General features: G+C 42.1%; 1 protein-coding gene across 1 annotated transcript in view; it reads right to left on the bottom strand.

The window, feature by feature from the left end:
• Positions 1-27,158, bottom strand: part of DNAH5 (dynein axonemal heavy chain 5) — a 321,369-nt gene that overhangs the window by 49,087 nt on the left and 245,124 nt on the right. Inside the window, exons 61-67 of the mRNA XM_056109071.1 lie at positions 26,730-26,909; positions 21,761-21,898; positions 18,709-18,844; positions 16,781-17,097; positions 15,509-15,664; positions 14,166-14,348; positions 254-497 (exon numbers count right to left, since the gene is read on the bottom strand). Coding sequence (XP_055965046.1) covers positions 254-497; positions 14,166-14,348; positions 15,509-15,664; positions 16,781-17,097; positions 18,709-18,844; positions 21,761-21,898; positions 26,730-26,909 — 1,354 coding nt within the window. The remainder of the gene's footprint in view (positions 1-253; positions 498-14,165; positions 14,349-15,508; positions 15,665-16,780; positions 17,098-18,708; positions 18,845-21,760; positions 21,899-26,729; positions 26,910-27,158) is intronic.

The following is a 27,158-nucleotide window of genomic DNA, read 5'->3' as shown; positions in this document are numbered from 1 at the left end:
TAAATACATAAATAAAAGTATTCTCTTTCTTTGTTTTCTACTTTAAAATGCATTTTTGGAATCCATAATGTTCCAACTACCAAGAACTATAAAGTGCCAGGAAAATGAACATCCTCGTGCATTTTTTCTCATCTCTATTACACACAATACTTCCCAAAGAGAGGCCACAAAGCACAAAGGGCCACCCCACTATGCACAGTCATTCCCATAATGTCATTTTCCTGTGACATTTGTCTTTCATTACCAAACTCACCAGGTCTGTATTCCTCCCGGGCTGAGTTAATTTGAATTTCCGTCTCGGCTGAAATTTCCAGCTTCTGTGTTACCTCCTCTGCTGTCTTTTTTGTGTTACTCAACACAACGATGAGACTCTCATCCTCCACCAGGGACCCTTGAGTGCTCGTCAGGCGGTAGAGCAAATTGTCTTCTAGCAACTTCATCTTTCTTTTGTTTGCTGTCACATCTTCCATGAGATGAGTTCTCTCTTTCTCCAGTTCCTGTGAATTTGCATAAATATTACGATTCACAAATACTGTGTGTCGTCCTTAGCCATCATCTGCTGCTCGGCCATTCCTTAAAGTGGCAGCCTACAGGCGACACTCAAGCTACCCTTTGACTTTCCTCATATTTGACTGTCGGAAATACAGACAACAGAACAGAAGGAGGTAGAGGAATGGAGGCAAGAATCATTGGCAAACAAGGTGGAACTGCATTATACATATGACCGCGGCCCCTTTGACCATATCTTGATTTCCAAAAGTCAAATCATTTACAAAAATTTTTATCTTATGCACCACGGTTGACAATACTGTTAATGATACACTTTCATATAAAACTTATAGCAGTACCACACCCTTCACCATCACCCAGTGTTTCTGCCCAGCCCAGGTCTACCTGGCCCTCCTCCCTCCCCTGCTGAAAGCTTCCTACTAAAGACCAGTTCTCAGCTTCTATTAGCAGAGGGGGATTTATTGTACTCCTATATGTCAAATTCTTTTTGTGTGTTTGTTCTGTGTTGTTGGTTTTTTTTTTTTTGGGCAGGGGCGAGGGGAGGGGAACACATCAGTGATGCCCAGGGTTAATCCTGGCTCTGTAATTACTGGCTCAGGAATTACTTCTGGCAGTGCTCAGGGATGCCAGAATCAAATCCAGATCATCCATCTGTAAGGTAAATTGCCCTACCTGCTTTACTATCCCTCCATTCTCTCGAAGCATTTTAAGTCACTTTTTTTTTTAATTTAATCTTGTTTTGATGGTGAAGTATATTTAAAAATAAATGAAAATATATAAGATAGGGTTAAATACAGTTATTTATTCATATTTATTTAATTTATTTAATATGGATTGAGTATACTTCTGTGTAGGCCCTCATAAAAGAGTTATCGCTTTTGAGTGGGACTGTTTTCAACATGTTGGTAGAAATGATACCAATTCTATGAGAAGCAGCTATCACAAAATTAAGCAAGCAACCTCTGCTACCTTTGCGCGTCATTAAAGCTGGATTCCATTTTAACCTAATAAGGGCTTATTTTCTACAGGAAAAGCAATGTTCTGTATTTTTCCTGAAAAACAGGACCCTTGTAGGTGTCTGGGGAGAGAACGGTTTTAGAAAATGATTGCCTCTGTCTGTATTTTTCCCTCTCTGTACTTGGGAGAGAGGAAGACCTTGGAAGAGAAGTAATGAAATCCTGACACAATGAGGGTTAGGGAAGGAAGAAATGGCCCCCAACAGTCAACAAGTCAGAGGAAGGACATTCTGAGAGACAAGAGAGGAGATATACTTTTGACACCAAAGTATTCTATGGCCTTTTATGAGTGTCCAGTTGTACCGGAAGTCAAATTGCTATGTGAATCTCTCACTTGGAAGTTAATGAAAGATCAAGAATGAGAAAGATAATACTTTATCAATTTACTGCTGATTTATAATTTTCTGGATTTCTGGGAGATTAGCTCTACTCATCTTCATAGATAACTGTCAACATCTCCACAATAAAAAAGAAGGAAAAAAAAGAGGTAGACCCCAAATACAAGATTTTTTAAAAATGTAACATAAGGGAACAATAAATGGTCAAAGTTACCAGAACTGAAGATTTTATCTATAGAATTGAGCTAACATGGGGATTAAGGGGGAGGCGAAATAGGACCTTAGAACATTGGTGGAGGGATGTGGGGACTCTAGTGATGGTCTAGTGTTGTAATGATGTATTAATGGAAAATATAATTAACAGTATTATAAATTCCAGTACCTCAATAAAATTAACTAGAAATATATATATTTCATACATATGTGTATATATATTTAATAAAATGTTTTTTATATGTGTGTATACACACATATGATTTTCGGGGCTAAAGCAATAGTACAGCAGTAAGGCTAATTGCCTTATACTTGCCTGGCCTGGGTTTGATCCCAAGTATGTTTCTCCAAGCCCTGCCAAAAGAGATACCCAAGCACAGAGCCAGGAATAAGCCCTTAATTCCACCAAGTGTAGTCCAAAAATAGAAAGGAAAAAATGAAGTAGAAAATAAATACAGAAGAAAGAAAGACAATGAGTAAAGTGTTCAAGTTTATGAAAAGCCAACTGATCTGAATTGATCTCCAGCACCACACATTGTCATGCCAGCACTGTCAGGAACGATTCCACAGTACAGAGCCAGAAGTCCTGATCATAGCTAGATGTGATCTCAAAAAGAAACAACAATAAAGAAAGAAACATAGGGCATTAGTAGGAGAGATAGCATAATGGGTAAGGTGTTTGCCTTCCACATGGTTGACCAAAATTCTATCCACAGCACCCTACATGGTCCACGAAACCTGCCAGGAGTGGCCCCAAAACCAAAATAAAAAACAAGAAAGAAATAAAGTCATTGAGATGTTTAGTAGCTTGGTAGATTCTACTCCACAATGAGAGAACTAGATACCTAAGGTCATTTAATAATGACTCATGGGAAGTCATATAAAATAGAATGGGATGATTCACAAATCCATAGCTAGTTTACTGACTTGCCTTGCCTTTTTGTTCGTTTTTGGGTCACACCCAGGGATGCTCAGGGGTTATTCCTGGCTCTGCACTCAGGGATTTCCCCTGGCAGTGCTTGGGGATGGGATACTGAGGATTGAACCAGGGTCAGCTACATCCAATGCAAATGCCCTCTCTACTGTACGGTTGCCTGGACCTTCAACTTGCCTTTGCTCTGATCCAGTATTTATCCTCCAGAAGGGAAAAAAGAGAGCAGAAGGAGCCAGACTGTCATGGATAACTGTTATACAAGTTCTTTCACTTTAGTGCTTAATACATGTAATCGCTTTCAGTATTTTCGTTTTGAATTTGATAAGCTTTTCCCTGTAACTGTTCCACAAGACGCATCCTGTTTTGTTACTATGAACATGATCATCACATCCCAAAGCCCTCATCCAGATAGATGATCCTCCCAAGGTGTCCACTTGGCCATGTAGTGGAGGTCACCTTCCTAGACCACTAGCGAACTGGATCTTCTTTACTTCCCTGCAAATCTGTTGCATCTCAGCCTTCCCCACTTCAGCAAACAATGACACCCACTCTTCCATCTTTCACAGAGAAACCAAGAAACTTTTTTCCATGATTTCTTCTCTCTCAAACCCACACGTCAGTCAGCAAATGCCACTGAGGAAATTGACTCAGGACTTAATCATTTTGCCTTCCCTTCCTGATCTAAACTACCACCCGATCTCTTCAAGCTTACAGAACCCAAACAGGTCTGGCAGCCTTGAGTCTGACCCTTCTTTGTCTATTTCCAACCCAATAGCCTGAAGGCTGCTTTGAAACCCATTTCCTCTCTCAAAACTCTGCAGTTCTCTGTTCCACTCAGTGCAAAAACTAAGACCTCATTCAGGCTATAATGCTCCTTCTACCTTCTGTACTAAACACACATGATCAATCCGAAATTGATGGTGTTCATCAGTGTGGGGTCTGAAGTTTTCTGCTTCTAAATCAGGTGGTTCTCAACCACTGTCTGTACTCCAGGTATCTCAGTGAGTCACTGGAAATATGTCAGGCCCACCCTGACCGTCCAACTTAAAACCACACCCCCCGCAGCCTCATTCCCTTGCTCCTCTTCTTACCCAGCTCCCCTGTTTTGGGCTTTTTGGGGTTTTTTCTTGGGATGGCAGGGAGGGTTAATTATAACTTTCTGTTTATTTGTTTTTCTTGTTTGAGGGCCACATCAGGTGGCACTTGGTGCTTCCTCCTGGCTCTATGCTCACTCCCAGTTGTGCTCTGGGGAACATACATAGCTTGAGATATCGGTCAATAGAAAGCAAGCACCTTAACCCCTGTATTAACTCTCTGGCCACTCCACTGTTTTGTTTCTAAGAAGCACTTACTACTTCCTAATATAACATGTAGTCTACTTATTCAGTATGCTTTTGAGGTAATTTTGTTCACTGATACATGCCCCAACTCTAAGAACAAAGCCCAATCCATAGAAGGGGTTCGATATAGCAAAAAATTCCTCCACCCCTCTCAGAGAGCCTGGCAAGCTACCAAGAGTATCTCGCCCGCACAGCAAACCCTGGCAAGTTACCCGTGGCGTATCCGATATGCCAAACACAGTAACAAGTCTCACAATGTTACTGGGCCCGCTCGAGCAAATCGATGAACAACGGGAGGACAGTGACAATGACAGTGATACATTCCCCAACTCTAAGAACAAAGCCCAATCCATAGAAGGGGTTCCATATAGCAAAATGTACTGAGAAAATGAAGCATAACACAGAGCAGAAGTTTTAAACTTAAGTCTCAGCGCTAGAAATACAGACAGGAAACTACTCACTCGGCAATCCCAAAGCAGCCAGTTGAAAGCAAAGGCTATGATAACAAGAGGACACAAAAGGAAGAGGCAAGGCTGGGAAACAGCGGACTCAGCAGTAGACAGCGAGGAAGGCACACAACCCACACCTCACGCTGAGTTCAGGAGTCAGTCTGAGAACATTTGAGAAAAGGAAGATGGCGTCTCCAAGCAAAACAAAGCACAGGACTTAAAATTGTTCATTCTTTCAGCTGAAGCAACTCGAGCAAAAACTGCCACCATCTGTGTTTCCGGAGTTATTTTGAAAACTTCCTTTGTGGTCATTTTAATTTCTATATTCGCTAGGTTGAAATTGCAAATTTGAAATACCACCACCTTAGTATCAACAAATGACATTTCATGGCTACTGCAAAGTTCCTTTTCCCAGGAAGCTATGATTTTTTTTTAAGTCATCAACAGTCTGGAAACACTGTGAAATAGTTTCCACTGTGAAAAAAAATTAATCATAAAATTAAAGGTGGGAAATAAAATGTTGTTACCATATTTCTAAAAATAAAATGCTACCACTATCATTTATGAGTTTCTGATGATAAACATTAACAAGTATTCACCTGAAGACAAGGAAGGCAAACAAAGGAGGGAGTGACAGTGTTGCCACCCGGAAGCTGAGGAGAATCACAGCTCCCCTATACTCAAGCCGCATAGCCTAGCCTTGGTATAGGACTCCACATGCCTCAGCATCTTCAGCCACGCCCTGGATGCAAAAACAGCTTCTCAAGTGGCTGTGAGAACGCCACCAGCAAAGCAACAAGAACAGGGACTAAATCATGAAAACTGCTCAAAATTTCCCCCTTTCCAGCCCTCCCTTGGGTCACTCTCAGCATGGATTTTCATAAACATCAAGATTATTTAGAAAATGACTAGTTTGGGAAAATAAAATTATAAGTCGGCACAAACAAAATCACACACTGGAATGTCACATATCATTATGAAAGCGTAATAAAAGGATTTTTAAAAGAACTTTCTAATCTCGTACCTCTAATACTAAGGATGTGTGCTTTCTTGTCAGCTGGGATGAGAGCAGGGGTTATCAAATCCAAAAATTGCACAGGTCTTATAGATCCTTCCCGCATGGTAATGTGCCAGCAATCCATTTTCCCTGATTACACAGCCATCGCACTAACTTCACCTTCAATTATCCCTTTGTGGACTACTTCAGTTGTAACTGCCCCAAACTTTTTCTTTCTTTTTATTCCATCCTAAACTTTGCTGCTCTGAGCTCTTCAAAGGATTTCCCTGATAGATTTGAAAGATCCAAATTCTCATCGTGGTTTACAAAACCTGCAACAATTCGCATTGCCCATCTCGTCTCCACTTGAGCTCCATGGGATGGGGAAAAAGTCATAATTAATCAAATATAGTCATGCTCAATGGAAGGGGAGAGTTAAATTTCTAACTTTCAAAAGGAACGTTTGAACTTCACTGAGATGGTATGGTCAATTTAATGACATTGTTGGCAACAGGAATTAAATGAGATTATCATTGAAAGGAACTGCACAGGGGCTGTGGAGGAAGTGCAATAGGTTGGCACACTTGTTCCACATGCAAGACGGACAGGGAGAGCCCCTAAAATAATGATGATGATATTCCCCCCAAGTTAAAATATGTCCCAAGAGTGAAGGAGACAGGTCAGTGGTCAGAGGCACATATCTGGTATCTGCAAGTATCCAAATTCCAATCCCAACATTTATATGATCCTTGAGTACACCTCTGGTACTCTGGTCTAGTGGCTCGAGTAGCGCCTTATTGAACATCCATCCTAATTAGCTGAGTATCGCTAGGAGTACCCTGGGATCTCCTGAGCATTGCTTTGGGAACACTGCCCCCAAATTTGACTAATATTTCCCTCCAAATTTGGTTAAGAAATACTATGTAGAGATAAGCTTATGTATTGAAAGTATATTCGAAATTATATAGTTGAAGTAAACAGTATAACTCGAAGTAAGATTGTAGTTACAAAAGAAATCTGTGTCTTAAATAGCAGACCAGAGGCCAAGTTTTAGAATACAACAGCTGAAGAAAAAGAAGAAAGCCATCTTTGAAATATTTTAGAAAAATTGATAATGACTTTGTATTCAAGATTTAAAACAGGAGGTAAGTTTTAGGATATATTTCAGTTGTGCAGCTGACAAACATATCTCTGTTTGACAACTTCTGTCCCGTCAATAAGAAGATAGCTCTTTTTCTTTATTTTTCCTTAAATTTTTATTAGTGAAACACCATGAGGTATAGTTGTAGACATACAAATTTTTGTGCTTGGGTTTCAGTTATACAATGATCGAATACCCATCCCTCCACCAGTGCCCATTCTCCACCACCACGGATCCCAGTATACCTCCTCCCCCCACCCCCCCCCATCCCACCCTACCTCTGTGGTAGGGAATTCCCTTTTGTTATCTCTCTCCTTTTGAGTGCTGTGGTTTGCAAAAGAGACACTGAGTAGCAATCATGTTCGATCTATAGTTTACTCTCATCACACATCTCCCATCCAGAGAGGAACCTCCCAACACCCTTCACTTGGTGCTCCCCTGTCTATCTGAAAGGTAGCTCTTTTTCAATTGAATATGAAACCCAAAGTCATCTTCTCTATAACATTAAACATTAAATATTCTATATACTAAAACACAATGTAAATATTCCATGTAGAAGCTCTAATAATGTTCAATTTTAGGGATCATAAAATCACCAAAGTGAGTACCTCGGCAATTCAGCAGAAGTTCGTGAAACATGCTACTTATTAAGTAATCAAAAATTAAGTTGTTTAATAAAGATGCAAATGAAAATTATCTGTGTGCATAAATTGCATCTGTAATTAAAACTTTCTACTGTGAATTAACTGACATATGACATTGTGTAAATTGAAGGTATATGAAGTGTGGGTTTCATTGCACGATGATTAAACCACTCAGGCGAACTGACACTTCTACTACATAAAACACAAAGTTCTGAAATTGGTTAAAAGAAAGAGATCTGATCTCCAAGTTATCAGGTTTTCTTTCCTCAATAACTTTCTATTCTGTACTTTTCACTTGTAACTAGAATTGGGAGATTAAACAACAGAACTCAGAAGGCCATGCCAGCTGCCCTTCACCACTAGGGAAGTGGTAGCAACATCTATGTCGTCTGCTTTGGATCTTTTTCAAATTAGTTCCCTTGTCCATCGCCTCATGTTCAGGTCTTTCTACCTGCAAAGGAAATACCACACCCATTTGCTTGTCCAGAATTCTAAGCAGTGACAAGCCCCCAAAGCCTTGTCCTCTGCAACCAGGAGATTCTGAAATCGATATTTGTGCTTTCCTGTAATAGCATGAAGCTCTCTTTGAGTTTCTGTCTTGTTTGCCAGGATCAAGCTGAGTGCAGACTTCTGAGACTTGCTTTAAAGGAAGGCTGTTGAAAAGCTACTGGTTTGCCACCTCTTTTAAAATGGTTCTGATACATCATCCGGCGACAATCACAGGCTTCCTACACCTACTCACAGATGACAGAAACACTTTCAGATGACCTTGAGGAGACCTTGAACCCTCCATGCATTTAAAGATGAGTAAAGCACACGGGGTGGGGGGTGAGGAAAGTGATGTTCATAAAAATTTCACTTCTAGTTTTAGGGCTCTGAGGCTTCCATTTGTTTTTGAAGCGAGCTGACCTGAGGGGCAGAGAGGTTGGCCTGTGCATGCTCAAGACCAAATCCCAGGTGACAAGGTCTCTCACTGCCCAGGTTCCCAAAACAGTCACAGCTGGTGATGTCATAGAACCAAGCAGAATGGCCTTTCCTCTACATCCTAAAGTACTGTCCAGAGCTGGTCTGGTCCTTGGGTCCTTGACATCCACAAGAAGAAAGAGCAGGGGCTGGAGTAATAGTACAGTGGAAAGGGTCTTTGCCTTGCATGCGGCAGACCTGGGTTCGAGCCCCAGCATTCCATATGGTCCCCTGAGCACCATCAGGAGTAATTCCTGAATGCAGAGGCAGGAGGAAACCCTGAGCACTGCTGGGTGTGACCCCAAAAGCCACTATAGATACTTCCAAGCATCAACCTCCTATCTGTCCTGCCTCCCAATAATCCACTAGGTGCAATAATATTTTCTATTTCACTTTTATGTTCGCCCAAAAGGTGATCATAAAGACTCTTGTTGCCAAATTTAAGGAGCCACTTGGGCTTTAAAAAACATGTATATTAACCCGTGTTCCTAAGGCGCAAACAGGTCTTCTTTTATGTCACATTGCTAGGATAGAGGAAATAGTAAATCCCCAGGATGACTGGAATTTCCCATGCAATTTGCTGCTCTTTGGATGGTTCTGGAGAGTGTCGTGCTGAGTAAAGTCAGAAAGGGAGGGACAGACACAAAATGGTCTCTCTCATATATGGGATTGAAAGAAATGTGGCAGGAGAGCAGCAAATGCCTAAGGGTAACAGAAATGAAGAACAAGAGAATGGGTCTCCTAGGAAGCAGCACGTGGGGCAGGGTGGGTGGGATGGAAAATACTGCATTGCAAGTACTCCATTTGCGATGGAATTGCTCTGGAGGAGGAAGAGGTCTGCAAGGGGTTGGGGGTAAGTATTAGGCATGAAACCCTATCAGTACCAGTTCTGTAGCCCAAAGTTCCTAAAGAGAATAAAAGGCATCTGCCATAGAGGCAGGCTGGATGGTGTGGGGGAAACGGGGACAGTGTTGGAGGGAAGGGCCACTGGTGACGGGATGGGTGTGGTAGCACTGCATGGTAGAAGCCCAATCATGAAGAGTTTATAAATCACAGTGATTCGATAAAATTAGAGAAAAATAGATTTGTACTTCCCCTAGTGTACCAGAGATTAATGAAGATCCTTGCCCCAATCCAGACACCAGAACCAGTACCGTGAGCAGATTTGGGTATATGGTGGGAAGAAGAAAAGGCACCCTAAAAAAAAAAACCTCTTGCAAAAAATATACTCACTGAAAAGTCATCCTAATTAAGTTTAGCATCTTATTTCTTCCATGACATTCTGCTCTGAGAAAGGAGGAAATTTAGGTAACATTTTATACCATAACATGATTCGGAGAAAGACAGCCTCTAGTTTCATAAGCGAATCAGTGCTGTCTGTGCCCGCAAGACACTTCTTAAGAATCATTTCCTCCAGGGCTGGACCTGATTCTAACTATAAGATGACACTATAGGAATCATTCTCCCAAGGCATGCAGCTTTCCTAAGAAGGGAACAAAAAGGCCAGCCTAGGATTCATTCTGGCTTCTTGAAGCTATTCAAGTCTTCACAAAGGAGCTGCAAGTGCCCTCCACTTTGTATTAAACCTGTGCTACAACAATTATAGCTCGAGACTGGAGTGTCTGGGCTCTGTTTGACTTTTTGTTTTGTTTTGTTTGGCTTTGCTGCAATTGAAATCTATCAGAGAATTCTTTTCCAAGGAGGCTGCTCATCTTGGTTGAATGGAAGGGAACTAAGAACAGGATGTTATTCAACCTGCTGTCAGGCCCGCTTATCTCCCTGAAGCCAAGAGCACAGGGGGAAGCAGAGGCAGATTCAGAGCAATGGTTTACTGACCCCAGTGAATGTCAGAGATGCTCCTGTTCAAATATTAGGTTGGTATTCGAAAAAGCCATCTCTTACTGAGGTGATGGCATGGCGGTACCAGGGTCCTCAACCACCTCTACTGAACTGAGAAAATAAAAAGAATGTGTGTTGTTGGAATATAGTTCTAAACATTTTTGGTTTAACATTGGTTTGACCTTTCTCCTCTGCCATTGTGGTAGGGAGCTTAGGTCTACTGGGTTACAATCCATCACAGTGCTCTTGAGGCACTGGCATTCCTCTGTGTTTATTTTTTTTTAATTTATAATTTTTATTAGTGAGACACCGTGAGGTACAGTTGTAGACTTACAAGCTTTTGTGCTCTGTGTTTATCTTTAACCTCTACTCTGCTCTTTGCTTCCCCTATCTGTGAGTCACCTATATCCCCAAATCAGACCCTGTGATTTCTAAGGTCAGATTCTTCTAAGGACGCTGAATTTTACATTTGTAAGTAGAATTTGTCCTAGAAGAAGCTTCCCTGAGGGAAGGACTTTACATCTGTTGATTGCATAACCACACCTATGTGTAATTGCTATCCCCAACCCTTCATGATTTGCTCTACACCTAAGGCTGTAAGAGGGGGCATGAGAAGGAGGAATACGGGAGTGGGTGAGACAGAGGGAGACTAGCTTGGAATGAACTGCAACTTATCACCAACCAGCCTGGCTTTCATTTCTTCCTTCGTCCATCCATAACCATTGGTCATCCAGGGTGAGAGAAGCGGCCCCAGACCACCAAATACACGTGGCGGGAGAGAGCCCTAACATTATTTATTTATTGAATACACAGTGTGTTCTAGTTTTGAAACTACTTTGAGGTCTGTTACTTCTTCAAGGATCTTTAATAGGAATTAGAGCATTAGAGCATCCTGCCTCATTCAGATCACCAAATGTTGGTCTGAAGCAATAGCACAGTGGGGAGGCACTGACCTTGTACACTGCCAACCTGGGTTCTATCCCGACACCCAAGAGGCATCCCCCTAAGCACTGCCAGGAGTGGTCCCTGAGCACAGTGCAGATCACTATCCATGTGCATTTACAAAGTTAAATTAAATGTTTTAATATATCTTCCATCTACAGGTCCCTATGATTTATGTACTACAAATTCAAAAAGAAAAAGAAAGGAGAGCTAAAATGAGGAGTAGAAGAGGTAGGTAGAGAAATAGAATAGAAATGAAAAAGCTTGGAAGAGCAAGTATGTCAACCTCCATATAGAAAATAAAACACACAGAACACATATTATACAGAAACTATAACCAGTAGAAACTCACAAGACGCAGGAAAACATGAGAATAATGGGAGGAACTGATTCCAAAGATTTTGCCAATATTTTTGACTTAACTAAACCCATATGTCAGTAAACTAAAGTCTTCATTGCTATTGAACCCATGAGAGAATCAATATCAACTTTCAGAGTTCATAAAGTTTCACCAAAATGATCTTTTTAAAATCCCCTAGATTTCTTTAAGATTCCTTAGAGAACATTCTGACTTGAAACAAGGAAATACATAAATATTGGCTATTATCCAATGAGCATTGAGCAGTGCCATAAAGTAACAGTATAGAAAACAGATAGGAAGTCACGTTTGTAGAGTTTCATTAAGTCAATATTCTTTGGATGTACAAAGGCAAATTCCAGGGTAACAACATTCTTATATTCTATTAACATACGTAGAGCTCCCACAGGTAACAATTGAGAATTAACAATATCACGTGTTATCTGAGTGTAAAGTTTTAATTTTCTACTTTAAAAGCATACTGGTGAATTGAATGAAGGTAAGTCTTGATGTGCAATATAAATATAAAAGTCAATAATAGATGAACAGACTTCCTAAAAGGGCAAACTCATCAGAAAAAAATAGATGAGAAAAATGATGCAGAAAATAAAACTTAATAGTCTTTAATTACAGCATCTCTTTATGCGCATTGGTTTACATCATCTAAAATCAACCGATAGCTTTATTTGAACCCAGGACTTCTCTCTCCCTGCGTATGCATCCCAGGTGTCCTCTAGGACCCTGGGCTGCCCACCAAACCTGAGCCTCTTCCTGTTCCTCCCCATTGCTGTGCCTGATCTCTCCATCCCTCAGGTCATTCTTTATTCGAACCCAGGACTTCGCTCTCCCTGCGTATGCACCCCAGGTGTCCTCTGGGACCCTGGGCCACCCACCATCCCTGAGCCTCTTCCTATTCATCCCCAATGCTGTGCCTGATTTCTCCATCCCTGAGGTTGTACCCCCGCACACACCAGGTACCCACAGGAGGCGTGGCCTCTGGAGAAATGGGCATGGCCAATGCTCAAGCGGCCGCAGGTGAATTAATCATACCCAGCAATCTCGTGTAACTCTCAGTCTGCATACCACCACACTAACATGAAGAAACAACGCAAATCCCCATCACGAGAAGAGGATGATGAAAAGAGTCCAGAAGCCTCATTAGGTGTTACTCACCTAAGGGACCTCTCTGACAAAGAATTCAGATATGAATTAATGAAGCTGTTCAATGAACTCAAAGAAACAGTGACACAGTCATCCAATAAATTAAAGGAGAACATAAAATCAACTGATAATAGAGCTGTGTAGATAACAGATATTAGTTATCTTAAGATGCTCGGGAGTTAATACAGAAATATAAGGGACAATATAATCCTATGACAACTTGCATTGCTTCATTTTTACCAATGAAAGAATTGTAACATGTGCTAAACGTAGTAAGCGAGAAAAAGAATAAAACTGTCACATACATACAGAATACGAGGAAACAAGTCAAATGAATGATGTGGAACCAAAGCAAACCTTTATATTATGACAACAGAAAGGTATTTTCCAGAAGGGGAAGGACAGGATGGAAAAGGTGAGGGGTGCTGAGGCTCACCTGGTGGGAATGTATGGTGATTACACCTTTGGTACTGGATGCAATTTGTTCAGGTATGAAACTATTCCTGGAACATATTCAATATCGCAGATCTATATGACCTGGCTGTCGCCAGTGCCAGGTTGGTCCCATCAACGGCCAAGATGCAGAGACTGTAAAACCCAACTCCTGGAGGAGAACAAGCGCAGAGTCTCCTGCCTCTGTGCCTGGCTGTCCTCACTGGGGTCCCTTGGAGGAGGTAGGGTTGTTTCTCCCCCCCACCACCCCGAGCAGAGCCTCAGCAGCTGAGGACCTCCGGAGCCAGCCACGGCCATGCTGGGACCACTCTCCACACGTCCGGACGGGCCTCATGCATGAAAGAACTGGCAGAGGAATCCAGGCATGCAGGTCCCGGGGCTGAGGTCTCCAAGTCTACTCGGATTGGGACTGGACCTTCTCCACCTAGACCCTCCATCTTCCAGTAGGTGGGCGTCACACCCACCAGCTGCTACCAGTGCCAGGTTGGTCCCAAGATGCAGAGACTATAAAATCCAGCTCCCGGAAGTGCGCAGCTGCATTTGCGGCCATGCAGCATCTTATTATCTTATTTTTTCCTTTGGAGAACCTGGCAGGCTACCAAAAGTATCCTGCCCGCACGGCAGAGTCTGGCAAACTTCCTGTATCGTATTCAATATGCCAAATACCAGTAACAATGATGGGTCTCATTCTCCTAATCCTGAAAGAGCATTGAAATGGCCCTTTTAAAATCTCAGGGCTAGGAAGAAGGAGACGTTGCTGGTGCCTGCTCGAGGAAATTGACGAACAACAGGATAATCGTGATCATGATATGACCTAAAGATTGTTTTACTCACAACACAATGTAGACAATGTCCTATTCCACTCACTTGCTTCTCTGTGAGAATGACTCTCCCCAGCAACTGGTCTTCTAAACCCTTCATGGTGACCGTGAAGTCAATGATGGAGGTGCGAGCACTAATTTCTGGGGTGTAGGCTGGATTGGGCAGCTTGGTGGTAATGTAGAGTCTGAACCCATCCATCACATCTACCTCCTTGTCACCAACTTTCACCTTTTTTTGTGAAAAGCAATAAAAGAGAGACATTACTATAGCCTTTTGCATAGAATCAAATATTGCTTTAAGCAAATGATGCATTATATATCTACAGATAATTTGTATATTGAAAATAAATGGCCATTAGATAAACACATGGATTCAGACCTCTAGGAAGAAAGGAAATAAGGGAGGAAGTGAGGGAGCAACAGGGTGAGGGAGAGAGGGAGACAACAAGGGAAGAGATAAAAGGAGGGAGGAAGGTGGGAGAAAGGGAAGATCAAAGGGAGGAGTGGAGGAAGGAAGGGAGGATAGCAAGGAGAAGAAAGGAAGGAAGGAAGGAAGGAAGGAAGGAAGGGAGGGAGGGAGGGAGGGAGGGAGGGAGAAAGGAAGGAAGGAAGGAAGGGAGGGAGGGAGGGAGGGAGGGAGGGAGGGAGGGAGGGAGGGAGGGAGAAAGGAAGGAAGGAAGGAAGGAAGGAAGGAAGGAAGGAAGGAAGGAAGGAAGGGAGGAAGGAAGGGAGGAAGGAAGGGAGGGAGGGGAGGGAAAGGTAAGGGAAAGAGGATGGAAGGGGAGTAAAGGGAAGGAGGGTGAGACAAGAGGAGATGGAAGAAAAAGAAAGGTAAGTGAAGAGAAAGAAGGGGCAGGAAGACGAAAGAGGAAAGGAAGAAAATAAGGAAGAAAATCCCATACATACTCCATGCAATATATAAACTATCACAAAAATTACTGCACTCTCACTTTAAAAGTAAGATGGAGTTCTCACCCCAAATTTGGTTCAGAGGTAAAGCCTGATAATGTTACATGTATACCAAGTGGTGTGAAGATCTCGTTACCCATGTTACAAAATTTTGGGGGAATATGCTAGCAGGGTCCCAAGCAGTGTTTGAGGAAGTAGAGAGGCAGAGGTGTTTAGGTATCAGGTGATGGTGTGTAATGGCTCTCCACAGAACAAACCAGAGTGAGACTCTCCTACACAAGTGAAGCAGATGGCCCCCAGAAAATCGCTCTTGAATACTTTAATGTCCACTCAGAAATGTTTTTTTTAAAAAAAAGAAAATTCTTTTTGTCACTGATTCCAACCCAAGTTGCTGCTGATTGACAAAACTTTGCTTCTCATCCATGTCCTTGACATTACAGCATTCATTCCACACAACTACTAGCCATGGGCCCAACCCACCTTAAAGGTTGACCCCGTCTTAATGAAATTTCTCTCCAGAACATTATCTAGGGCTGGATCTAGTTCTTCTCCAACGTCCTCAATAAGCAAAGGTCTTCCCAGAGAGAGGCTGTCCTCCAGGTGGTTTCTGAAATACTTGTGATTTAGCGATGTTATCTAGAAACAAGATCAAAGGGTGCCCTTGAGAGACATTACCCCAACACAATACAGGTCACGGTCCTCCCGTTGTTCATGGATTTGCTCGAGCGGGCCCAGCAACGTCTCCATCATGAGACTTGTTGTTACTGTGTTTGGCATATCGAAATATGTCACGGGGAGTTTGCCAGGCGTTGCCGTCCGGGCGAGATACTCTTGGTAGCTTGCCGGGCTCTCCGAGAGGGGCGGAGGAATCGAACTCGGGTCGGCCATGTTGGCCGCTTGTAAGGTGAACGCCCTACTGCTGTGCTATTGCTCCAGTATAACAGAGTATAATAAATGAGTATAAATAAAATGAGTATAAATAAAATGAGTATGATAGATCTGAATTATTGAAGAAAGGTGCAAAGAAGCACAGTTGGGTTTTTGGGGCTTTTTTTCTTGTTTTTGTTTTTATGATGCGGGGTTTCAACTCAGGACCTCACATATACAAGGCAGATGCTCTACTGCTGAGCTACACCCCAACACAATACCAGGGATAATTGATAGCCAATGGAACTGGAGAAAAATACAGTGATTTGGAGCTCCCGACTTGTTATCCAACAGCATTGTTGAGTTTTTCATCAACTAACTCAACTCCTAGTGAAACTCATTCTGGGAGTGGTGGACAGAATGCTTGTACAGTTTGTCACCCTTAGCAGACTGGTATGCGCCTTTACTGGAAACCTCTACTGTAAGGATGAACAAGTTCTGCATGGAAGCATCACCGTTCCCTCACCACCACCCCACTACCACTTCTGTGATAAATAATAATGGAATGATGGGGAGTCTCCTTGTGAAAGATGCACACTTTTTGTGCTACAGCTCAACCCCGCTCCACGTTCAGTCTTGTGTCTCCACATTGTGTCTTCCAACTTAACACAACATAGTCGGGAACTTTGTAAGACAGAAATGGCAGAGATCAGCACACTTGCAAAAAAATGTCATTTTTAGAAAAGATTTTCATATCATATTTTAGATGGATATCTGTGAGAAGTCTAAATCTGTTTAATCTAGAATTACAAATACTCTCTAATACCTTCACCTGCACCTTTACTCTCAGATTCTTGTTGACTGGGATTACCAGCTGAGAATTACCTGCAGTTCATTTTGGCTCTCTTTATTTTTAATCCAGCTCTTGCCTTGAGTCTGGGGGTCAATTAATAAAGGAAAACGAGCTGCTTTGGTGACAATGATTCCATTCTGAATCGACAGATCATCATTTGGCAGACCTTGGAGGTTCCATTCACTAATCGTAGGAGCATCAATCAACATCTCAGTGAGATTTAGATTGTTTCCAAAAGGAATTTCCCGGGCTTTCATCTCTTTCTGCCAGTCATTTAGCAGTAGATCACGAAATTCTTGGTTAAATGGACCAGAATAAGATAGAAAAGCTGTGGCCAACAACACATCCCCTAAAAGGGAAAAAACAAAATAGTTAAAACGCTTTCAGACCATCATGGTAATTGCGCAGAATATTTAATATAGGGGGGAAAAGATGGTTCTTCTAAACTAAATTCCAAGAACTGAATTGTAAAGATATGTTGCTGCACATGGATGCCTGAGAAATCACTTGGCTTCTGGTTAAACAGGGCCTAGAGTGGGAACCATTCACAGCCGCTAGCAGGGAAGCACTGGGCCCTTGCAACCTGTGTTGGGTATGAAAGGTTGGCGTCTGATTAAGAAGAGCTAAAACATAGAGGACAGGCTTCCTTCAGAGCAGTTGGCCAACAGCAAAACCCACTCACATGAGAATTTAAACATGGATGGAACTAAAGCACATTAGTACTAAGAAGAAAGGCAAACCAGATGATCTCGCTCTTGGATGGCATATAAAAATAAACATGCAAGACAGGAGAAAAATCTCCAACAAAAACAAATCCTTCAACTCTGACTTTGCTAAGCATGAAGGGGACTGTGATGCTGAAAGGGGGCAAGGGACGATGGTGGCCGGATATTGGCACTTTGGTGAATGGTGTGGGTGTGTGTAGTGTAGAAGCATTTTACCTCCAAAACATAAACACTTCCGCTCTTGTAAACCTCAGCAAAAAGAGAGTGTGACAGCTATGAAATTTGACCTTCCAAGACCTCATGTACCTTAATTATAATATTGGCAAATTCCTAAATTTGACACTGTAGCACTGTAGCACTGTCCTCCCATTGTTCATTGATTTGCTCAAGCGTGCACCAGTAACGTCTCACAACAAATAGTGAGACTTGTTGTTACTGTTTTGGGCATATCGAATACGTCACAGGTAGCTTGCCAGGCTTAGCCATCCAGGTGATATACTCTTGGTAGCTTGCCAAGCTCTCGGAGAGGGGCAGAGGAATTGAACCTGGGTCAAATGTGTACAAGGAAAATGCCCTACCCGCTGTGCTATCTCTCCAGCCCAAATTTGACACAATCTCACTAAAGGATTTCTCTTTGCTGTCCATTAAAAATAAAATCTCAAATACATTTTTAATTGAGTACCTTGTGTCCTTGTGTGTTTTCTTTTTAATGAAGTATAATAAACAGATTATTTTATTTAAAAAAATTTTAAGTGGATGGTAACAGTCTACTTTAGTAAAGGTAACTAAGATGGTAACTAAAACTACTTTATTTTCTTAAAAATCCATTAAAACTGAGGTTCTCAACTGGTGCTCAGATCAACATCTGATGCCATCCTGACATGCCCTGACAGACCTATGCCAGAAGCCACGCCTTGCCTATAACAAATAAGCTATTATTAGTTTCAATAATGAATATGATACTGTTTTGGATCATGAGTCTTGATGATTTGCTGCAGAACAAAAATATATAATGCTGATGGAATTAAAGCTTTTCTCAGAAGAGCAAAAGATCATGAACACACCCAACAGGAACTGCCCAACACCAGACCATTAGGCCTCCCGCGGTGGACACAGAAACACATAAGCGGGGTCTGAGGGAATCCACAGCGGCTTTGTATCGAGCTCCAAGCTGAAGTGTGAGCACTCCCCATCACAGCCCACACTCCAGTTCATCAGCCGTGGAACTCACATACCTACAAGTCTTTTGGTTTGTGCAGCAAACTCTTTGCTCTGCTCTGTCCATCGTTCCTTCTCTCCTGCCAAGCCCCCGATGAGGGCTGAGGCAGTCTGCATCTTATGCCGGCATCGCTCTGCATCTTCCAGCAGAGTCTAAATAAACAACCATCATTGGGAGAAAAGAAAAGACCTTCAGTTTACATGAATATGATGTCCAACACCAAAAGGTCATTCGAAAAAATTAAATATCCTCTGTCTCTCTGCAACACATGAGTCATCTATTTCAAGACTCCTAAAACACTTTCCATTTGCCTGAGTCCACCCAATCCTTGGAACCTATATTCCTCCTGGGGGATCCTCAACTTCCTGGGGTTATGAACCGAGAGGTCAAGGAGATTTCCATCATTTACACTACTCTATAACAAAAAAGAAATTAAATGGGGCCAGAGCAATAGTACATCGAGTAGGAGTTTGCCTTGTACATGGCCAACTCAGGTTCGATCCCTGGCATCCCATATGGTCCCCCCAGCACCCCAGGAGTGATTCCAGAGTGCATAGCCATCACTGGGTGTGACCCAAAAAGCAAAAAAAGAAAGAAAGAAAGAAAGAAAGAAAGAAAGAAAATAAAAACAGATCCGCTAGTATTATCCAATACAAAGTATATTTTAAAAATAATGCCATTTCAAAGTTGGATTACTTCTCATGTTAAAGGTCTAGCCTTGTTATCACTTAGTCTAACTCCACGACTCCTATAAGTTAGGTGAAACTGGAGATTTTCTTCAAAGTGTGCTGTTGTGCTGATGCTATTCTGGTGCTCTTAATCTTGGAAAACTCCTTCCCTGCTCTTCCTATCAACAAACATCCTTGATCCCTCTCTTCCTCTGTGACTGTGACCATTTAGGTTTTGGTTCTTAGAAACATGTGATTCTACTTCTCTTTACAGCAATTACTAAAAAATGAAACTAACTAAGTAATACTTATGATACCATAATAGATGTGGATAAAGATTCAACGACTATAAAACCACTGGGCCGGAGATAATACAGTGGATAGTGTGTTTGCCTTGCATGTGTTCAATCCCTGGCACTCCATATGGTCCTCTAATCCTCATCAGGAATAATCCCTGAGCACAAAGCAAGAACTAAGCCTTGAGCACCACCAGGTTTGTTCCCCAAACCAAGAGCCAAACAACAACCCCCCCCCAAAAAAAACTATTTACTGGAAGTTCATGAAAATTTGCTAATTATTCAATAATACAGGATTATCAAATTGTAGGGCATTTTTGAGTAAGAATATTCTAAAGTCAAAAATTACCTCATGGAAATGTTTATAATTGCAAAAGATGTTCATAATATATAATTAAGTCAAAGTTTTAATTTACATACTCGGTGATCTGTTATGTTAATAATAGACTTGAAAATACAGGTAAATCAAGGGATATGTTCAGAAATTAAATTATAAAGAGCAAAGTATTTTTGTGAGTTTTCTATAAGGAAAACAAATTGTTTTGAAATAATAACCCTACACAGTATTTTTCAAAAGAAATCCATGCACACATTAATCCTAGGCTCCTCAGTTTTCCTTCCCCACCCTGAGCTCATGCAGAAAACCTACAGTTCTAAATTCCTCCCAGATACATCCTCGCTCCTTTTTTGCCCAGATATGTATGCTGGGTTTTCCCCCAGAAGAAAAACGCCAGAAAGAAGCAACAGAAGACATTTATTTCTGCCTATATCTCAAACAAACTGTTCATCTGAAGAGATATTTTCACAGCCAGAGAGATAGCTCAACATAAGAGGCCTGGATTTAATCCCTAGCACTGCAACACTTTTCCAGCTACTGCCAAGGACAACCCTCACAGACCCCACTGCAGAAATGAACAAGGAGTAGTCACTAAGCACTGCCAGGTGTGGAACAAAAACCCAAAAGATGAAAATATCGTTTTAACATTAAGCAGACTTCCTAAAATTCTACTCCTATTAGGAAATGTCAGCCTGCCCTCTGTTAGCTTTGCTGGGTGCAAGCCCAGGCCTTTGGGGTGACAAACCACGAAGAAAGCAGAGGAACAAGTGTCTGGTAATCTATGAGAGAGAGGTAGGTCTCTGTGACTGGCTGGGTTCATGATAACTACAGAAGATGTCTAGCTGTCCTGAGGGCCCACGAGAGTCCCAAGCAGACTATGTGCAGGAAGGGGGGGGGGGGGGGGTGGTGGATTATACAGGACTTTGGGGATATGGCATGGCCATAAGAATGCCAGTGGGCTCCTTGATCCCCCAATGACTTGGGATACTTAAGCCCCTGGATACTCCCCAGAGCTCTCTGAGAAATGCACATTCCTGGGTATTGAAATCACAGTCAAGAGTCTGTTGGGCTGTTTGCATTTTTTAGTGTAAAAAAAATTCTCGCCAAAATTCAGGTTTAAAGGGACAGCCAAAACAGAGCAGTTCCTGTGTGGTCCTGTGATTGTTTGTCGACAAGCATTTTGGATGCTCAAAACCAAGCAAGGAGAAAGTGATTGAATGAAGTCATGCAAAAGTGCTCAAACGGAAGCCTGCTAAAATGAGGCTGTCACACATGCTAATGTCAACTCTTTCTGCCACATTGTTCATTTCCTGAGTTGGTTTAAGTATTCACTGGGCCCTAATGTAGAGAAACCCAAGTCGGCCATATATGGTTCCTTCTTTTAAGTGGCTTAAAAGTTCATTTTGCTTTCAGTAAACTTCTCTTTCAGAGGAACTATTATTCATTCTTAACACAGTGAAATTGAAATGTTTACTTAAATTCCTTCCTTGGGGCTCCTAAAAGGGAATGGACTTATAGAAGAGGATTGGACAAATCCAATGACAAAATCATTGGATTTTGTGTGCTGAGAAAGGCAGGAGAAATATTCAGACTATCATGGAGGGGGAGGGTAGAGTGAGGTGGGGGGGCCCTGGCCTTGCATGAGGCCAAAATCCTAGACACCTCCATGGTCTCCTGATCACCACCAGAAGTAATATCTGAGCACAGAGTCAGAAGTAAGCCCTGAGCACCGCCCCTGGCAGCAAGCCCAGGCAAGGGGTCAGTTACCTGCTTCTCTGTCATGGCCTGTTCATACTCGGCTTGCACCACATCCAGCTCTGCCTGCTTGTCGTCCAGCTCAGCCTGGGCCTTCTGCAGATCCTGCATAGCCAAGATGTGGCGATTCTCCTGCACCACCAAGTTGGCCTGCAGAGAACACACAGGTTAGACACGGAGCAGGGCACCACCATGCAGGCCAGCGAGTCAGAACACACCACCCGTTCACACACTTCTTTTTCGTTTATTTATTTATTTATTTATTTATTTATTTATATTATTGTTGAATCACCATGAGATACAGATATAGAACTTTCATGTTTGAGTTTCAATCATACAATGATGGAACACCCATCCCTCCACCAGTGAACATTCTCCACCACCAATGTCCCCAGTATCCTCCCCCTGCCTTCATGACAGATAATTTCCCCCATACTCTCACTCTACTTTGGGGCACTATGGTTTGCAATACAGATACTGAGAGGCCATCACGTTTGGTCCCTTATCTACTTTCAGCACACATCTCCCATCCCAAATGATCCCTCCAACCATCACTGACTGAGTGATCCCCTCTCTATTCCACCTGCCTTCTCCCCCAGCTCATGATCCAGGTTCCAACCATGGGGCAATATTCCTGGCCCTTCCACACATTTCTTTGTGCCCCCACAGCTGCTTCTCAGAATTCATGAAGGTAAGGTCTGGTATGAAGGTGACCCTCAGTGAAATTTGTAAAAGTGGGACATTAAGATTCGCAGGTTAGCTTTCATTTTGTTTTGTTTGTCATCAAGTTCTGGTATGTTTGGTTTGGGGTCCCATGAGGTAAAACTAAGATACAGACTTACATAATTCTTTAAAGAATGTTTTAAAATATAAAAACATTTTTTAATTATTTTTAGTGAAACACCATGAGGTACAGTTGTAGATTTACAATTTTTGTGCTTGGGTTTCGATTATACAATGATCAAATACCCATCCCTCCACCAGTGCCCATTTTCCACCACCATGGATAATATCCCTCCCACTCCCATCCCTCCCATCTCACCCTGCCTCTGTGGCAGGGCAATCCCCTGTGTTCTCTCTCTCCTTTTGGATGTTGTGGTCTGCAAAAGAGGCTTTGAGTGGCAAACATGTTCAGTCCATAGTCTACTTTCAACATGCATCTCCCCTCCTGGGAGGATCCTCCAAACACCCTTTATTTGGTGCTCCCTTCTCTATCTGGGCTGCCCTTTCCCCTAGAATGCCCAGCTGGCCTCTAAGCTATGGAGTAATCCTCCTGGTGTTGATCTCAGCTATTTTGGGGTATTAATCTCATATTTTGTAAAAACTTTTTTTAATTAATCAGTGAGCTGCCAGACAAAGGAAGAGGGCAGAGAATAGTGTTCGACTGGATTCCTGGGTTGCAGTTTGCCAATCTCCAAAGCATTGCAAAATTCAGTACATATAGGTGAATCACAGAATATAGTGATAGTAAGCACAGAAGATAAAGAAAGAATTGAATATTTAAAACCACCTGCCTTGGAGAATTCATCACTGCTGATGAGGAAGCTAAGGCAAAATAAAGGCTGAGACCAACGTATTCTCTTCACATAAAGATCTAAGTTTGTGGGTAAATGGTCAGTGGTCTTGATGTCAGATCTATAGTTTTCAGACAGTGCTTGACTTTTAAAAAATAATTGACTAACTTTAGCTATAACCAAAAAAAATTTTAAGAAAACTATTAAATTACCCTTTAAAAGCATAATTGAAAACAATATTAGCAAAAATGATGTAGAACATGATTTCAGGAACTCAAATCACTTTTTTAGGTTGAAATTAAATGCCTGCCTCTTAAGTTTATGAAATGTCAAAATTAACTTCAATGGAGAAGTCCATTGAAGAACTATATTCTAGAGCTATATTCTTTGTGACTTGTTTGATATTTTTAAAAATTAGTTTTTAAAAAAATTGAGATAAATTATTTTTCTAGCTTAAAAATTCAGACTTCCAAATTGTGGAAAAAATACTTCTTCAAGGAAAAATCGGGGCTGGAGAGATAGCACAGTGGGTAGGGCTTTTGCCTTACACATGGCCGACCCAGGTTCAATTCCCAGCATCCCATATGGTCCCCTGAGCACCGCCAGGAGTAAATCCTGAGTGCAGAGCCAGGAGTAAATCCTGAGTGCAGAGCCAGGAGTAACCCCTGTGCATTGCTGGGTGTGACCCAAAAAAGCAAAAAAAAAAAAAAAAAAAAAAAAAAAAAAGAAAACAAGGAAAAATCAGGGTCCAATAATTCCAGTAATGGACTAGAACCAATGACGGGATGGGGGGGAAAGCAGAGCTTTTAAAATGCAGTTTCAAAAGCATCTGAATCTTGGACCATTTATTTTCACCTCTACTCTACACTCTGCCTATGAACAAGGCCTAACTGTGGAGAAAATCAAGTTTCCTAAGTCAAACAACTCACTAAAGTAAACACGAATGTCAAACTGTCACGGGCAAAGATGAATACTTCCTAGAACATTACTCAGGGAAAAAAAACACAACTTGCTTTAGTGAAGCTTTAAACATTGATAACCAAATGGCATGAATGCCTTCAAGCCTAACTGCATCTGTGTGTGCTTGAGGGGGATGGGGGGAACAGACACAGAGACACAGAGACACAGACAGAGGGAGACAGAGAGATAAAGAGAGAATGAAATTACATCTTCAAAAAACCCAAGTCTGATATCTGTCACATAATAAAAAATTCTGCTCATGTGGCCTGATATTGTTTGGTTTTCACAGCATTTTAAGGCGAAATCGCATTAGACTGAATTTGACTAGAGCATAAATCTTGGCTACTAGAATAAACAGGATCATGTTCCTTCACTATGAGAAGTCGGTCTACAGGGTTGTGTGATGAAAACAACAGCTACTGGATGGTGTTGAAGGGCATGTTCTGGCCCCTGACTAGGGAAGCAGCAGCCTCTGGTGAAGGCTCGCGGAAACAAAGGACTGTGGGAATCAGACAGAGCTGAATCTCTGCCTCCGTGCTGGTCCCCAGGATAACCTCTGCTACCAGCCTGGTGAGCACACAGGGTCTGTGTGACAGCTCTCGTTCTCTGGCATTAGCCTGACACACTGAGTGTTCCTGGTGCTCGAAATACAGGCGGGCGATCCCAGGACAGAACACTTGAAAGAGAAGCACAAAGTCCTGGGACAAATAAAAAAATGCACTTTGGATGGCATTTCCTTCATTTCCTACCACAGGACTGTGGTGGTCCTGAGACTGAACAGAAACTGAAATGAATATGGCAGAGGAAGAGCGCTTTTATCATTCTTAGAAAACCCTTGTTCACCTCGCTCGGGATGGGAGATGCATGCTGAAAGTAGACTATAGACCAAATATGATGGCCACTTACTACCTGTATTGCAAACCATGACACCCAAAAGGGAAGAGAGTACGAGGGAATGTGCCTGTCACAGAGGCAGGGGGTGGAAAGGGGTAAGGGTGGTGGGAGGGATACTGGGAACATTGATGGTGGAGAATGGGAACTGATGGAGGATTGGGAACTCGATCATTGCATGACTGAAATGCAATCACTGAAGTTTGTAAATCTGTAACTGTATCTCACAATGATTCATTAAAATATAGAGAGAGAAAAGAAAACCCTCGTTCAAATGACCATTGTTTTGTACTGCTTCTAGCTCACTTTCTTGATCTAAAGACAACAAAATAAAAACTTCCCACCATTAATTCAACTGCAATTCCCTTGAAGGCACTGTATCTGCTTACCCCCTGGAAAAAATTTCCAAGTATATCCTGTAGTTTCCATCTAATAGTATGATTATAATTCAGCTCATATAAGCTGCTCACTTTTTAACTATGCTTGAGTTTTCGGTGGTTAAGGTTCATGTCAGATGGAAGAACATCAATTATTTGCTCTCAGATTCTTCAAGCCCACTGGAGAATTTCTTTGTTCTTTAAGTTGCCCTAAGTACCACTTTAACGGTCTCAACTACTCAAAAAATGACCCCGAATGATAACCATGATGTGAGAAAATGGGACTTGCAAATCTACCCCTACCTTCTTTTAACTTATTCTTATTTGAACATGAGAATTAAATTCCTTGAGTTATTATTAAGAATAAGTGGGTTTCAGTTGCTGCTTGAGAGAACTCAGACTTACACCAAAGGGAGGGGGGATTGACACAGGCCATGAGGTGTGAGTTTTGAGAACTCAGTACTCCATTTCTCTAATATGCTCTTGCTTCTCCATCACAGAAGACAGTGTTGGTCTGCGGTGTAAGAGTGAGTACAAACAGGATGTAGAAATACAGTTACTCAAATACATATTCTTTTTGTTACTGTTGTTGTTGTCTTTTTGGGTCATACTGGGTGATGCTTAGGGATTACTTCTGGCTCTGCACTCAGGAATTACTTCTGACAGTGCTCAGGGGACATATGGGATGCCAGGGATCCAAACCAAGTCGCCCATGTGCAAGGCAAACGCCCTCCCCACTGTGCTATTACTCTGGATCCTCAACTGTCTATTCTTAAATAACGTTGGGTAACTGATGATATTGTTTCTTTCCAGAAAAACCAAGCAGAGGACAGGGCTATGCTTGGCGACCAGCGCAGTCCGACTCTCTCTCTGGTGTTCCCTGACTCAGTGAAAGGACGCCCCCTGCAAGAGATTCTAGACACTATCCGGTGACCCTAGATTATAGGACTCTGGGGGTTTTCCAGAGTTAGCATCATGAAAGAGAATCAGTTAACAGCCCCTCCCCTCCATGGGCTTAGCATTCTTGTAGACAGTTCATGCTTAGAGGCTCATGCAGTTCTGAGTGGAGCAGGATGACAGAGAACCAAGAAACCTCCTGTGCTCGGCCATTCCATCAGCTGCCTTCCCCACAGACTGAAGTACAACAGAGGCCAAAGCTCCTTGTGCTTTATGAAAGGTCAGACTACCGACACAGACACTGCTTGCAGAAGCTCTAGTTGCAGTTCCATGGAGACTCACCTTCAGAGGCAACACCTCCCTGTTTATAGAAAAGAAGGAAGCCATGGCTTTAGTCCAAGAGCAGAGGCCGGCTACGTTCCCACACACACGCTTCGCAGTCTCAATGTTGTAATCTGCCATTTCAAAGTAGGGATTCAAGAAGTCGATCACTTCTTCATTGATCGTGTCTTTGGGGAATTGCTATGGAAGAAAGAAGCAAAATAAAGTCAAAATATTACATCCCATGAAGTCATACATTCTGTCTATAATGTCACTGAAACAACTGAATTATGATTTCATTGATACTTCAGGATATGCCCTGAAGGTTAAAAATAATAGAGAGAAAGAGAGAGAGAGAAGAAAAGGAGGCAGGCAGGAGGGGTCAGAACTGGGGACACTGGTGGTGGGAAATGTACACTGGTGAAGGAATGGGTGTTGGAACATTATATA

Source organism: Sorex fumeus, unplaced genomic scaffold, assembly GCF_029834395.1.
Source record: "Sorex fumeus unplaced genomic scaffold, SorFum_2.1 ptg000264l, whole genome shotgun sequence".
Taxonomy (NCBI): Eukaryota; Metazoa; Chordata; class Mammalia; order Eulipotyphla; family Soricidae; genus Sorex; species Sorex fumeus.
This window is presented reverse-complemented; position numbering and strand designations above follow the sequence as displayed.